Below are 15,747 nucleotides of genomic sequence, written 5' to 3'. Positions count from 1 at the left end.
GTCACAGACTGCAGAGCTGTAGAGCAGGAGACACCATATCCTGAAGCATCCTAGAGGAGCGACTACACTCAAAGCAGCAAACACCTAGCTGGTCTACTACCATGGAGACACCATATCCTGAGATATCCTAGAAAAGCCAGTGTACCCAGAACAGCTAGAGCTCAGGATAATAGAGACAATAGGAGCTCTGACACAACCAAGATAACTGGAAATGCAGACTCCAGTCAGAACCAGTGAGTGCGAGTAGCACTACAGCTAACCAAATGGTAAAAGGCAAGCATAAGAATGTAAACAACAGAAACCAAAGTTACTTGGCATCACCAGAACCCAGTTCCCCCACCATAGCAAGTCCTGAACACCACATCACACAGGAAAAGCAGGACTCAGAATTAAAATCACTTCTCATGATGATGATAGAGGACTTTAAAAAGGACATAAACAACACTCTCAAAGAATTTGAGGAGAACACAGGTAAACAGGTAGAAGCTCTTAAAGAAATGCAAGAAAACACAACCAAACAGGTGAAGGAATTACACAAAACCATCCAGGATCTAAAAATGGAAGTAGGAACAATAAAGAAATCTCAAAGGGAGACTACCCTGGAGATAGAAAACCTAGGAAAAAGATCAGGAGTCATAGACACAAGTATCACCAACAGAATACAAGAGATAGAAAAGAGACTTTCATGTGCAGAAGATACCATAAAAAACATAGACACAAGGGTCAAAGAAAATGCAAAATGCAAAAAGCTTCTAACACAAAACATCCAGGAAATACAGGACACAATGAGAAGACCAAACCTAAGGATAATAGGTATAGATGAAGGTGAAGACTCCCAACTTAAAAGGCCAATAAATATCTTCAACAAAAGTATAGAGGAAAACTTCCCTAACCTAAAGAAAGAGATGTCCTTAAATGGGATACAGAGCTAAACAAAGAATTCTCAACTGAGGAAACACGAATGGCTGAGAAGCATCTTAAGAAATGCTCAACATCCTTAGTCATCAGGGAAATGCAAATCAAAACAACACTGAGATACCACCTGACACCAGTCAGAATGGCTAAGATCAAAAACTCAGGTGATAGTAGATGCTGGCGAGGATGTGAAGAAAGAGGAACACTCCTTCATTGTTGGTGGGGTTGCAAGCTGGTACAACCACTCTAGAAGTCAGTCTGGCGGTTCCTCAGAAAATTGGACATAGCACTACCTGAGGACCCAGCTATACCACTCCTGGGCATATACCCAGAAAATGCCCCAACATATAACAAAGACATATGCTCCACTATGTTCATAGCAGCCTTATTTATAATAGCCAGAAGCTGGAAAGAACCCAGATGCCCTTCAACAGAGGAATGAATACAAAAAATGTGGTACATTTACACAATGGAATATTACTCAGCTATAAAAAATAATGAATTTGAGAAATTCTTAGGTAAATGGATGGAACTAGAAAATATCATCCTGAGTGAGGTAACCCAATCACAAAAGAACACACATGGTATTTACTCACTGATAAGCGGAGATTAGCCCAAAAGTTTGAAACAACAAAGATTCAACTAACAGACCACATGAAGCTCATGAAGAAGGAAGAACAAGTGTGGATGCCTAGGTCTTTCTTAGAAGGAGTAATTAAATACCCAAGAGAGCAAATATGGAGACAAATTGTGGGACAGAATCTGAAGGAGAGGTTATATGGAGACCATTCCACCTGAGTATTCATTCCATGTGCAGTCACCAAAAAATAGACGATAATATGGATGACAGGAAGGGAAAGCTGACAGCAGCCTGATAAGGTTGTCTCCTTAGAGTTCCCCCAGAGTCTGACATACCCAGAGTCAGATACTGGCAGCTAACCATTAATCTGATCAAAGGTTCCCAATGGAGAAGTTAGAGAGTAAACTGAAGGAGCCGAAAGGGTTGGTGGCCCCATGAGGAAAGCAACAATACCAACCAGCCAGAGCTCCCCCAGGGTCTAATCCACCAGCCTAGGAGCACATATGGAGGGACACATGACTCCAGCTGTATATGTAGGGGAGGATGGCCTTGTTGGGCATAGATGGGAGAGGAGATCTTTGGTCCCATGAAGGCTGAACACTGAGGGGGGATCTGAGGGTGGGGAGGGGGAGTGGAGGGTAGGTGGGTGCACACCCTCATAGAAGCAGGAGGAGAGGGGATGGGATAAGGGGTTCCTGAGTAGTGAGGGGAATGCGGTAAGGGGATAAAATTTGAAATGTAAACATTATATCCAATAAAAGAGGGGGAAAAAGAAAAGCAGTAAAAACCAACATCCTTAATAAAATGTCAGCCCTCTTAAAAAATTATCTTGATACAAAAATTTGTTTTGAGAATTGTATATTGCAGAATGATCAGCCTTGGTGTACCTACTCATCAAGCAAGCTGGGCAGACCGGCTCAAACCTCTGAGGTCCTGGAATTCCATCTGGATGCAGTGAAGACACAGCATCAGAGGCTTATCAATTTACTCTCCCCCCCCACTCCTCTTCTAATATCTCAACACCCATAATCAGCTTGAAGAAGCTAATGAAGAGTCAGCGCCCCTATTCCCTGGGCTTGGGGACTAAGGTGGTAAATGTTGGGCTGTCTTTCTAGGGGAAAGTAGTGGTTTTGTGGGAATAGAGAGGATTAGCTAGGATTTATTGCATAGCCATAACCTATTAGTGGAAATCTGTACAATTATTATCAAGGTGAAGATATAAGTTCTTAAATGGCACCAATTTACTTTGATTACAAATTTTAAGGTTTTCATTGGTATGAGCTTCTTATTGATATAAAAGTGAGATGAATACTGTTACTCTCATAGGCATTGAACCAGTATAACACATTTATGAATACAAGGCTTAGACCCAGTCCTTCTTTAACTTTTTTTAAAACAGATTTGAGATGGTTAGCCTGTGAGTTAAGGGACTATAGCAAATTCATGGCTTGGAGTTTATTGTTAGGGTGTTTTCTATGTTTTATTTAGAAATAGCTGAGTGGAGTTAACAGACAACAGTCCAGATTGCCTTACATGGATAGTTGGTTTTCAAAACATCAGAAGTCCACAGAATTGACGTTACAAACATTTCTGTATTAATGGTCATTTTGATTAGAGACCTGTCTGCTCCTGACAGCTTCCTGTCTTGAATTCTAAGAAGAAATTGAGCATCTTTGGAGTTACTCCAGTTGTGGTGAGACAGCCACTAGACAAGAATTGCCTCTTTCCATCTACAGACAAATTACTGTCCAGAAAAGGACACACTTGCAGAATAGCTAACTGATTATATCTGCCTAGACAGAGTAATCAGCCCTTAATAATTCTGCATCACTAAGTTCTGTCAGATGATCCTGGGCCAGAAGGCAGAAGAACAGATGCTCCAACGTTTTGTAGTAGAGGGAGTGTCCAGGTGTTCAGAGGTCTCTATAAATTGGCTAAGTTTTAGAAGCTATGCTTTGTGCTTCCCACAATTATAGTTAACTCAGACATTCTGGATTTCTGACAGAGTTGAAAACCTATAGCCTCATAGCCAATCCTGGCTATTTACCTTGAGAGAAAAGATTTGAGTGGATGGTCATCAGCTGACATTCATTCTAAAGCCAAGGAAAAAGCCAGGTTCAGAACTAAGTGTTTTAGTTAGGATAGATGACAGAGGTTCTGGTTAGTCAACAAAATGATGGACTGGGTATTAGGACTATCTTGTACCTCACTGGTACAAATAGGCATAATTATGCTCTAATTGTATTTTGAGAGAAAAGTTTTATTTTAACAGGAAGGGTGATATATAGGAGGAGCTAAGGGGGAAGGAGTACTGAGAGGAAGAGAAGGAATAAGGAGAGGAGAGGAAGAAGGAGAGGAGAAGCTAGGTGATGAGAGAGAGAAAGAGAGAGAAAGAGAGGGTGGGGCATGGAGGCAGATGTTCACGTGTCTCCACCAGTCAAAGATAGTTGATATATCTAGGTTGGGTATTGGGTAACACTTCTGATTGAGCATTACCAAACTTATAAACCCTTTGATTAACATTTTTTTAAAAATTGTATAAAAGCAAAAAGGAAAGGGGGGCATGGGATAGGGGTTTTCTAGGGAGGGGAAATGGGGAAAAGGGATGGCATCTGAAATATAAATAAAATATACAATAAAAAAGGGGAAAAAAGGAGAGTGCTATGCACATGAAAGTACACACACACACATTCACAAACACACAGGCAAACATTGCACACCTGCTCAAGTATGACTCAGTGGTAGGACATTTTCCTATGTGCCAGGCTCTGTGTTCAAGTTCCACTGCTCTCCCCAAAAGGAAAACCCGTCTTATGAGGGCTATGGACATAATTAGTGACATTTTTACTCTTAATCTTGGCAAATATTTTGACTTTCCCATCACTGACAAACAATTTGAGGGGTTTTGGTGCTTGAGGTCAGGCTTGTGCTTTGCACCCTACCCCACCCCAGCTCCCTTTACAGTCAATGGCTGAATGACATTGTGAGCTCCTGGGACTAAATGAGGCTATGCCAAGTAGTTAAAAAATGTCTGCTTTTATGTAACCTAAGTCTATAGGGTAGGAAAGAGGAAAAAAATCTTTTTTTCTCTCTTTGGTTGGCTGGTTTTTTGAGACAGGCTTTCTCTGTATAATTCTTGCTTTCCTGTGTTCCTCACTCTGTAGACCAGGCTGGCTTCAAAGAGATTCATCTGCCTCTGCCTCTCAAGTGCTGTGATTAAAGGTGTGCACCACCATCTAGCAGCTTTGAAAATGTCTTGGAGAACAAGAATGTGTAGCATTTACTTCAATACCTTACAGAGAGTAAAGAGGTAGAGAAACATATATATGAGAGGCGACAACTGTGCAGATGTACATACCACATATATGTATGTGATATGTACATATGATGCGATGTGTATATATCACATATAGGTGATGTAATATGTGCATATGAGGTGATGTATGTACATTGCATGACGTGATGCACATGAAATGATAGCAAGATGGTTGGGGAAGGAAACCTGGCTCACAGACTTCTCTCTGTGCTTATCCAGCCAGGCCATTTTTTTAACTACATCTCTGACTAGCAGGCTCAAAGTTAGAGCCACTCAGTTCCTGCTGAAATAGAATAAAGACCACATTACTTAATCCTCCACTGTTAGACTACAGAGGTTAATCACCTAAGCCAGCAGCTTTTCACCCTCAGAAAAAGCAAGAAAGTTTTTAGGATTTTTTTTAGATGTTATCATCAGCATTTCAGTACAGTTAGAGAGTTAGAACAACCAGAGACCCTCACATTTTAAAGCCACACTAGACTTTCTCTGTGCCAGGAGGCTCCCAGCACCTTCACACTGTTGAATTAGTATAAAATGGATATTCAACATGTAGAAATGACTGTGCCATGCAGGAAGTTCCCAGGTAGGTGAATGACAGTGTTTACAGGCACATACCTTCCCCCGCCAAGACTGTTACCTCAATTGAGCACTGGGTTGCTCCCTTTAGAGGGTTTATCACACAGGCAACAGTGGATGAATAAAAGAGGAAAAACCCTCAATGCCCAGGAAATGAGGAAAAGAAAACCCTGATATCTACATCCTAGACTGTAAAAGAGATGGACTCAGATTTGGCCAAAAGTTCTAGAACCACCTCACCAATAGAAAGAGATACATTCAGTACCAGGCTCCTTAGATACCCAGACTGAATCCAGGAAGGGTGGAAAGATAGATCTGGAGCTTGTTAGCATTCATGAAGTGCATGTGGTGTCTCAGTCTTAGGGTGATGTCTGACAGACAGACAGACACATTGGGAAGACTGAGGATTCTCCACAAACAGCAGGTGTTCAAATCCAAATGCATCTTGACTGTTCCTCTGGCATCAGGCCACTTGGAAAAGCATCTCACCAACCATGATGTCTACCTGTGTGGTCATGAGGAGATACTATGTTTCCCTGTGTCTCGTTTCCTCTTCCATAAAAGGAACTGTTAATAGCATGTAGGTCAGAGGGCCATCACAAGAGTCAAGAGTGAGTGACAGACAATATCTACTACTACGTTGTCACTAGAGGCAATCCCTTCAAACAGAAGCTGAGGAAACAATGCCTGGGCATTATTTGTTCATGTATCCATTTATTGATTCTTTGCTCCTACCTCTATCTACATTTTGGTTGGTGGTGTTCAACATTTGTGTGAGGTGGGTCCACTGGGAACTTAGACAGAGGCTACTACTCTGCCCTGAGTAGGAATGCTAGGGGGCCAGGAACTCATCTGACCCCTAGGCCCCATGCAGCTGCAGGACTTTGGGATCCAACACTGTGCCAGATGTAGGAAGGGTCAGGGGACACTGCAAGGGCTGCTGAGTGGCAATGCCTGCAGAGGGGAAAGCATAACCTAAGAGCGTGTCACCAGATGTTCTCAGATGCTGAGATAACATTCAGTGTAGCAGGTTCCCCTCTCAGTCCAGGGTCTGATTGTCATGGGTTGGCCCAGAGGCTAACATGGTCCCATCAGTGGAAGCTGAAAGCAGATGTGCATAGGGCCTATACTGGGAATGCATGTATTTGCCGATGCTTAGGTTTGGGGTATGAACACATAAGGGGAGTCACCAGGGAAGAAGAATAAAGACAGATTTCAGGTTCAGAAACATGTGCAGATGCTCCCAAGAGGCCCAAGAGCCTGACACTGACAGTCCAAAGGCTCCTGTGCATGTGGGAGCCACAGAGATAATTGAAGCCATCTTTGCAGCAGCCAATCAGAGCATGAATGCCAGGATGTACGGAGATCCACATGCAGTCTCTGTCCCAGGGTCCTGGGCAGAATCATCAGAACTTGGGGAGCTATAGGATCACTTGGGGTTAGTGACTTTGGCCATAAAGAGGGTAGTCTGAACATCTGTGCGAGAGATAACCATCAGGAATGGCCTGTTGAAAAACAATCTCATAGCTGGCATTCCTCTACTACGAAAGAAATAATTGACCCTTGTGGCAGCAGCTGCTTCTGTGCCTGCCTCAGACACATCCAGCACAGCCTTGTGGACCACCTGTGGGGAGAGAAACACATCACTCAGTGGAGACCAGGGAGGTCAGGAGACAAGACTGGAGGAAGCAGTGAGTGCTGGCCTCATCTGCTGCTGTTTCCTTGTTCCTTCTCTGAGCTCTAACCTTGGATTTCCCAAGTCTCTGCTCAGGGTGGGAAATGAGGCACGCCCGGGGTCTGCTCAGTGTCTGAATCTACACTGCCCTCAAACCACTACAAACTGGAGAACAAGTTAGGTAATGACAGGAGTTTCCTCACAGGCAGCCTCCTGACTTCTTCAGAGGAAACAGCTAGGGTGCTGGCAGTCAGTGCAGGATTCAGCATCCCTCCTGCTCCAGCCTCCTTGAGATATACAACAGCAATGCACAACCCTTGGCTTCATGTTACCAGATTTCCATGTCCTGCTGTTACAGATCTGAGCCCAGGGCTCTGAGTGGGCCCTGAACAGATCATTGGTCACTGACAAGCTGTGCACCTAGGAATGTAGTATGGGGGTCCAAGGCATCTTCTCTCCTATTCTTAGGGGTTTCATCAGACCTGCCATAGATTCCTTGTTATTACTTTTACTGTTTATATTCTACGCAATGGTCAGGAAATACTATCCCATCGCTACAGTAAAGAAGCTAAAGATGAACATGATTTGGCCTGCAGTGTATTGTGGGTAGCCCTGTAGAGTATTGTGGGTGGCACAGCAGTGTATTGAGGGTGCCCCTGCAGTGTATTGTGGGTGGGAGGCCCTGCAGTGTACTGTGGGTGATGCTGCAGTGTATTTTGGGTGCCCTGCAGTGCAGCATACATTGGTATTTATGGTTCTATAAAGCAATTATAGGCCCTTCCCCACAAGGGTCTCCTAGCAGAGCTTATAAATGGGGGGTGGGAGGATGGACATTGGTAAACAAACCTCAGAAATGCAGGTGATCTCACACATGTACCATCCCCACATGCCCAACGACCTTCACCATCCACAGTCAGGACCCAAGGAGAAGCACCCTGTGTTTGTTGTCTTACTTGAGAGACTTGCAGGTCCTTGGCTCCTGTGATTCTACTCAGATCAGCCTGTGAGGAGAAGACTTCCCTAATGCCTAGCTCTGGAAGGACTTTCTCCAGGCTATAGTCGGTGGAGATGGAGAACTTGGGCAGATAGAGTTCATCAATCTTCCTGAGAATAAAAAAAAAATAGCAATGTAAGAATCCCTAGACTCTCTGGTCCCCTCAGTCCACCATATAGCTGGGGCTCCTACACACAGACAGTCCACTCAAGGGATAGACCTCCTCTTTACATGCCTAGACAATTTGACTTTGCTCTTCCTAATGAATTAACAATCCATCAGTGCCTGAGAGTGTGAATAGTAGACAGGCAACCTGACTTGGTCCTAGCTGTTCCTTGACTCAGAATGCTTTCCTCCTAGATCCACAAATGCAGTCCTTCCCAGTTATCCTGACCCTCAGACATCACCTAATGAGCCTTCTATTTAAAACCGATGCATACTGCATCAGACTCCAGCCTTCCTAACCCTTGGACACCCCCCTTCTTAACCTCAGCCTTTCTCACATTTTACCCTGATAAATGATGCTTAATTTAATTTTCACTCCTACACTCTTTCTTCCTCAATTACAAGAGGAGCCCTAAGGGTAGATTTGTGCTTCAGTCTCTGATAGACTTTCAGTCTACATCACATGGCTTATAGTAGGTCTTCATGTCTTATTTGATGTATGCTGAACGATGAATGTTAAGAGGATGAGATGGCTCCACAGGTCAGAGCTGATTCTCAGAGCTCATCTCCTGTTAATCACAATTCCCTCTGCCTTCCAACTCATTTGAGATTCTGTATAACTTACAGCCTGTTAGAGGGAGGATACCTCAGCTCCTTGTTCTAGCTGATGTCATCTTGTGAACAACAAAATCAACAGCAGCTCAGGGCCCAAAATGCATAGTCAGCAGAGGGAAATTCAACTCAAATCCACATGTCCCCTGGGCACTCTCCACTATTACACTGGGTACTACTGTGACTCTGAAGTACAGGGACACTGGCCATCAGGCAACTGCAGGACAGGAATCCAGGCCAGTTCTGGGTCCTGTGGACATGCACCTGGGTTTCAGAGATTTCTTCCACTTCCTCAAGGTCTCTGGTTGCAAGCTGGCTTCCACTTGCTGCATCATGCCCTGGTCAGGGAGGATGAACAGGGCACTGGCCTTTCCTGTGTACTTCAGCTCCACCACAGTGCATGACAGCTTCTCATCCCGGAAGTAGGGTGTGGTCAGTGCGTTAAGTTTCATCATGGGCACCTTCACAGACCTCTTCTCATCCAAGTAGAACTCAGATTCAAATGTGAAACGGGGGTCAAAGTGCATCTTCCATTTGCCTAAAGATGAGGCAAATGATCATGTTGTAACCACAGGACAAACACTCCACCTCCTCCCCATTCATGCTCTCCTTCTGAGTTGTGACACAATCCATCATCTTCAGGTACCAACAGTGTTCCTTAGTGTGGCATATTCAGAATTAGATAAAGCTTGGTAGTTAATCAAGCTGTTAGCTCTGAGCATTGTCTCCAGGTTTGGTTTAGAAAGTGAACTTCAAAATCACATCCTGGCTACTTGAGTTCCTGACACAGTCAGGGACCTGGGGTGGAGTGTGTAAGAGAAAGCAGAGTGAAGGTGGTAAGACTGGAGACAGGGGAGAGTTGAGGGTCCTGTCTTCCTTGGGGGAACCATGTCTAGAAGACAATGGCTTGTGGGACAGGATTTAGGGGAAACAGAACAGCACAGCCTGGTTTCTACAATATAATAATCAGTTCCCAAACGATAGATTGTGGCTAAGACATGGGTAATGAGTCCTCAACTCACACATGGGCTATGACAATCTCCACAAATCACACACACTAGCTCAAGTTTATCCCAGAATTCAAGTCTTTATCGCCACTACAAACGTAAATTATGGGACTTGAGAGTGAAACAATTTCTTGCTCTTGGCATCTCACAGCCTAGACATACATCCCACCTCACACCAAGCAGCACTTGAGCTTGTGTCCCGGGGAGAGTTGAGAGAGCCATGTCCTGCAGTCTAACCCTTCAGGCTGTCACTCTGCTTCCACCATCCCCAGCCTACAGCAACTCTGGGGCCATCCTGTCCCCCTGTCCTCAAGTCCTCTGTCCTGTCTTCTAACCTCCTATCCTACATTTCTCTCCACTGTCACCTTGATTTTCTGTCTATAGCCAATACCAGGCATAGCTCTGCCTTGGATTAACTTTAATAATCTCTGGTTACTTTAATAATCTCTCATGATCTGGTTACTTCTTGACTTCTGTCAGGCACCAATTTCAGGGCTGTCACTTTGCTCCCGTCTCTATCAGGGAGGATATTGTGGGTGTGGGATCTCTGGGTTCCTTCCTCAGTACCATTACCGGTAACACCTCCAGCTGAGTCTCTATCTTGCACCCACATATCATCAGACTCCTTGCACCAAGAATATGTCTTAGGAATTCTTTCATGCTAAATGGCTAGTTATTTTACAAAAGCAAAACTCCACAAACCCATCAGACACTAAACACAGAACACTGCCTGGCTGACACTTCCACACCTCTAATGGCCCTTACTCAGTCCCTGCTTCTCCATGCCCAGGACCAGTTCATTATAGAAAAGGCTCAGAGGACAATCTTTGCACAGTAACTGACCACAGGGATCTTCACTAGTTGTTGGCTTGCTACCTTCCCTGTCCAATTACTGTCTCTATGCTCCTTATGATCAATAAGTGCCCAGCCCACCTGGACCCTCCTAGAGACAGACTTCTCCAGCATCTGCTATGAAAACACAATAGAAATGCCTGCAGTGGGAATCCTGAGGGAACCTGTCTCTGCAGGGAGTGACCATGGCTTCTGACCAACAGGTAGACTGGACATGTGAGGTACTCTGCTAGTAAGTAAGGTTAAGTCATAGCCAATCAGCATCCATTGTACACTGAGATCTCAGGGCTTCTCTTGAGCATGTACCAGGAAAAAAAAAAGCATTGTCCAGAAACACCTCACAAGAGGAGACTGGTGAGTAACAAGAAGTTAGGCACCCATATCTCCAAGGCTTTGAGTACCTCCTTTCCAATGATCATCTTATAGCACAGGTACCTAGCCAAGATCCTCTCCCTCCATTCCCCAGGCAGTGACCACTCTCACCTTTAAAGTAGATGTAGTTCACCAGCACCATGGCTGTCCTGTCATCCAGGTCTGAGATCAGTTCCTTGATCTTCCCCTGGGTCTGATTGCTCACATAGCCATTGATGAAGTTTTTCACCTCAAGCGGCTGCTGGAAGTCGGCTGTGAAGGCTTCAGCCTGGTACAGAGCCCTTGTCTTCTCCTGGAATTCTGCCAGGATCTGAAGGTGCTTTTGAATGAACATGGCACTGCCTATGCTGATCTGTTCCTGGTCCCCTGACTGGCTGAGTCTCTGTAGGAGATCCTTAAACCCCCTGTGGATGTCTGCCTCAGGGGTCTCTGTGAGATTGAACTTGAGACCTTCTAGAATCTCTTCCAGGGTGTTGCCCTTTGCTCCCAGGGACACAATGGACAAGGCAGCTGAGATGCTAAGTGGGGAGAAGACGACATTTTTATCTGGATTCTTCAAAGCCAGCTTCTTGTAGAGGCTGAAAGCAAAGTCAGTGTTGATGGAGGCCAATGTGAGACTGTCTACTTGTGTTCCATTTTCTTGAACATGCACTGAAGTGTCCGTTTCCAGTGTGCCATTTGGGAAGCAGAGGACAGCAGGGTAAGACCCAGCCATCAAGATCCACATAACTGCAATGAAAGCCATCTTCTGTGATCTGCAGGCTGAAAGGAAAACATCCTTTGAGTCTGGAAGGACCATCTGGTGCTCTGACCATCTCCTAGTTCTCTCACCTGGGGAGCAATGTGCCCTGCTGTGCTGTCCTTCTTGCTCTTGGGACTTCCCACAGCAGATGCTCTGGATACTCTCATGTGCTCCCTACTACCATGGAAGCACTCTTGTAGTAGTCAATTTTTATAGTAGAGAAAAAGATCCAGAGATTTGATTTAGGGCCATGGAGCAAGCCAGAAGAAAAGTGGGGATGGATGTGAGCCCTGTCTGCACTTTGTATTTGTGCCACCTCTAGCTGCCCCCTCCTTAGACTGAACTCTGGAACCTTGGAGAAGATTTTATCACAGGTTCTATCTTAGCCATTTGATGACAAGTCTGAGAAATAATAAGGGCCCTGAGTTTATTTGGTGCATGAAGCTAGGTGTGAGGAGGGCTAGTTGAGAAGCAGCAGGAAAGACTACTTTACACGTGCAGTGTGTGAATCCTGGACCCATGAAAACTGACAGTGAAAAGACACACAGCCCTGCCATGAAGCCACATGGTCCTTTGTACCTAAGGATTGAAAGACCTTCTGATGGGAAGAAGAACAAGTGATATCAGTCTCCGAAATCTGGACCAGATTTTATGTTGGCTGTGTGGTAGCAGGCAAATGGGTGGACCTCTCTGTACAGCTTGGTGAGGGGTCCAGGTTATATTATTGGTAAGTGGCTGGCTTATTGTGGGCATTGGGAGTGCTTGTTTGGAATGTTTAGGGGTCCATCTCCTCTATATACACCCTATGTGAAATCACAGTAATCATGGCTATCTACCTTTAGCCTCTAACCATTTGTTCAGATGTGTAAAGGTGAAGGTAGAAGGTAAGTGAAAAGGAGGCAGTAGAAGAAGTAAAGAAAGGAAAGGATAGGAGAGAAGGGAGAAGAGTGAGGAGGAAGGAGGGAGGGGAGAGGAAGGAGGAGAGAAGACAAAGGATGGAGAAGAGAAAGGAGTGGAGAGAGGAAAGAGGATAGGGGAGAAGAGGTAAGGGAGAGCAGGAAGGGTTAGGAGGGTGGAGGACAGGAGGGAGAAAAGAGAACATAGAGGAGAGAGAGAAGAGGGAGGGAAGTGGAGAGAAGAGTCATGGAAGAAGAGAGAGGAGGAAGGAGAAATGAGGGAGGAGAGAAAAGGGAGGAGGGAGAGGAGAGGAGAACTGGGAGAGTAGAAGTTTGGAGAAAGAAAGCAGACAGAGAGGGGAAAAGAGGGGCAAGAAGAAGGAAGAGGGCAGAGCAGGGGAATGGGAGGAAGGAGGGGGACAGGAAACAGGAGGAAGCGAAGGGAAGAAGGCTGGGAGAGAAGACTAAAAGAGCACATAGGAAGCGGGAGGTAGCAGATGAGGGTGTGTTTGGCTCTAAGGCAATTGTCCCTGTTGCTGTGACATGCCTGCAGATGAGCCAGTGACCTCAAAGACTTGGCTGCCTTTACACTGTGCTTTATTTTCAGACTGATGCAATCCATTCTTTGGAAAAGCACTAAACAATATGTTGTGCCAAAATTATTTCCAGAGAAAAGAGGTTGCTCAGTTTGTATAGAAGGAGACATGGCTCACACCTTTCTGAACCTTCTTTGCCTCCCTAGTTGAGGGTGAAGTCCCTCTGCTTGGCCAGGAGATCTGGATTTTAAGAGGGAAGTGGGGTCCCAACACCTCAGGCATCTCTTCTGTGATGTGAGCAAGACAGAGATGTCACCTTATCTAGAGTGACTCTGAATAGTTCTGCCTCACCCTAGCTATGACAGCAGCATGCATGCTAGGCAAGCTCTCAGAAATTCTGCCCTGTGGAGTCAGAGGAGCAGGCTCCATTTCCTCTCCATGAGCATAGACCACAGCATCTTCATTTTCCACTGGCAAGAGAAACAGATCAGAAAAAAAAAATTTATGAACCCCAGAAATGTTTCCTGATTCTAACCCAGTATCTTAGACAAAGCCCTTGCCCCGCCTCCACAAACATAGGTTGTAGGACATAGCCAGTGCCACATAGTTTTGGGATGATTCATTCTCTCTTTGTGGAATCAAGGAATCTGGGCATTACCTTCTGAGCTGATACCAGACAGCTGCCAGCCTCAGTGATAGCTGATTCCTGATGTTTAGGGTTGCCGCTTGCCTGGCCTCTTGTTCACCCCAGTGAAGAGTGATGCCTATTTATTCCCACCAAAGGATCCTCCCTCCTCTTATGAAATGCTGGCATGGACAAGTTGTGGTCTGAGTTCAGATTAGAACTGCACAAACAAGATGATTTTGGGTAACATGGATTTGTAGTCTCTATCAGAACTGCCTCCTGATGGGACAATTCCCACCTCTTCTCTACACAAGTCCAGTGGATCTCCTGGGTGTGTCTTCTGTTTATCAAATGCTTCAAAGTTGATGTGGAAAAGGGGAGAAGTCAGAAGCAAAACCAGGATGCATGACCTCTGCTCTACTTGTCACCAGGGAGGGCTGCAGCTTGAGCATTTAAGTCATTTCAAAATGAACAGTAAAAACTAAGTAAAGAAACCAGTAGCCCATCTTTATACAAATATTAATTGGGCTAAGAAAGAACTTAGAGAAACAATGTCCTTCACAATAGCCACTAATAATATAAAATATCTTGGTTTAACTCTAACCAAGCAAGGAAATGTTCTGCAGGACAAGAACTTCAAGTCTCTGAAGAAAGAAATTGAGGAAAATATCAGAATATGGCAAGATCTCAAATGCTTATAGATTAGTAGGATTAACCTAGCAAAATGGCCATCTTACCAAAAGCAGTCTACAGAGTCAATGCAATTCCCCTCAAAATTCCAACACAATTCTTTACAGGCCTTGAAAGATCAATTCTCAAATTCATATGGAAGAAAACGAAACACCCAAGATAGCTATAAAACATCTTGTACAATAAGAGAACTTCTGGAGGTACCACCATCCCTGATTTTAAGCTCTATGACAGAGCAATAGTAATAGAATCCGGTGGTATTGGCATGAAAACAGACATATTGATCAATGGAATCAAATTGGTTGATCTAGGATAACCCACTGAGCAAAGCAAACGCTTGGTTTGACTCACAGTTTCAAAGTCTATAGTTCAGGCTCTGCTGGCGCCAATGTTGTCCTGAGTCTATTTCCAATGTATGACTAACTGGTCTCCAGTTCCTGCCTCTGTCTTTCCCTCCTCCAGGCAAGAGGCTCTGCCACCCACTCCCCTTTGCAGGATCTCTGACCCTGCCTACATCTGGCACAGTATTGGAGCCCAAACTCCTGCAGCTGCATGGGGCCTGTTGGTCAGACCAGCTCCTCTCCCCATAGCATGCCTACTCAGGACAGAATACTAGCCTTTCTCTAAGTTCCATTAACCAACCTCATAGATCTGATGGACACCCCCACCACATCACCCAAAATGAAGGGGTGGGAGCAAAGGATCAATAAACATGTAACTGCACAGAAAGTGTCCAGGGAGTGTTCACTTAGCTCCTGTTGGCAGGAGTGGCCTCTAGTGACAACAGGGACATAGAGATTGTCACTGACACTCTGACATCTGTGTGGCCCTCATCATCAGCCTTTTTTATGGAAGAGGAAACTGAAACACAGGGTAACTTAGTTATTTCCCCATGACCACACAGGTAGACATTATGGCTTGTGGGATGCTCCTCCAAGTGTCTTGGTCATCTTTACTGAATATCAGTTCATGTTGTCAAGCCCCTTGGTAACCTTAATCATTGTCACCATGACCACGTTGTTCATTGGCCTATTGGCGATGATAGAGATGGCTGGGGAAGAGGCTGACTGACCTCAGAATGGGTCATTTTACCTACTTGGTTATTGAACTCCTCCTCAGCTGAAGTCACATTGGATGAACATTTACATGGGACATAAATATCTTCACATCTTTCTCCCATCTGAAGAAATACCT

The 15,747-nt window shown here is 44.9% G+C and overlaps 1 protein-coding gene across 1 annotated transcript; it reads right to left on the bottom strand.

Annotated features, from left to right (window-relative positions):
• Nucleotides 1–6,725: 6,725 nt before the first annotated feature.
• LOC143436825 (serine protease inhibitor A3C-like) lies at nucleotides 6,726–14,054 on the bottom strand. Its single transcript, XM_076921289.1, has 5 exons — nucleotides 13,897–14,054; nucleotides 11,176–11,826; nucleotides 9,098–9,371; nucleotides 8,016–8,166; nucleotides 6,726–7,011 (listed from the first exon to the last, which is right to left on the bottom strand). The coding sequence occupies exons 2-5, from the start codon at nucleotides 11,807–11,809 to the stop codon at nucleotides 6,817–6,819; spliced, it is 1,254 nt and encodes a 417-aa protein (XP_076777404.1). The 5' UTR covers nucleotides 11,810–11,826; nucleotides 13,897–14,054; the 3' UTR covers nucleotides 6,726–6,816.
• Nucleotides 14,055–15,747: the final 1,693 nt, after the last annotated feature.

This window comes from Arvicanthis niloticus, chromosome 23 (assembly GCF_011762505.2).
Source record: "Arvicanthis niloticus isolate mArvNil1 chromosome 23, mArvNil1.pat.X, whole genome shotgun sequence".
Taxonomy (NCBI): Eukaryota; Metazoa; Chordata; class Mammalia; order Rodentia; family Muridae; genus Arvicanthis; species Arvicanthis niloticus.
Note: the sequence above shows the minus strand (reverse complement) of the source record. Positions and strands in the feature narration are given on the sequence as shown.

What these genes read in the sequence shown, in the direction of transcription:
- LOC143436825 (XM_076921289.1), bottom strand. Translation starts at nt 11,809, where the DNA reads ATGGCTTTCATTGCAGTTATGTGGATCTTGATGGCTGGGTCTTACCCT. An exon ending in AAGAAATCTCTGAAACCCAG is followed by an intron (nt 8,167 to 9,097) that starts GTGCATGTCCAC and finishes TTTTATTCTCAG; the next exon opens with GAAGATTGATGAACTCTATC. An exon ending in AGGACCTGCAAGTCTCTCAA is followed by an intron (nt 7,012 to 8,015) that starts GTAAGACAACAA and finishes CTCTCCCCACAG; the next exon opens with GTGGTCCACAAGGCTGTGCT.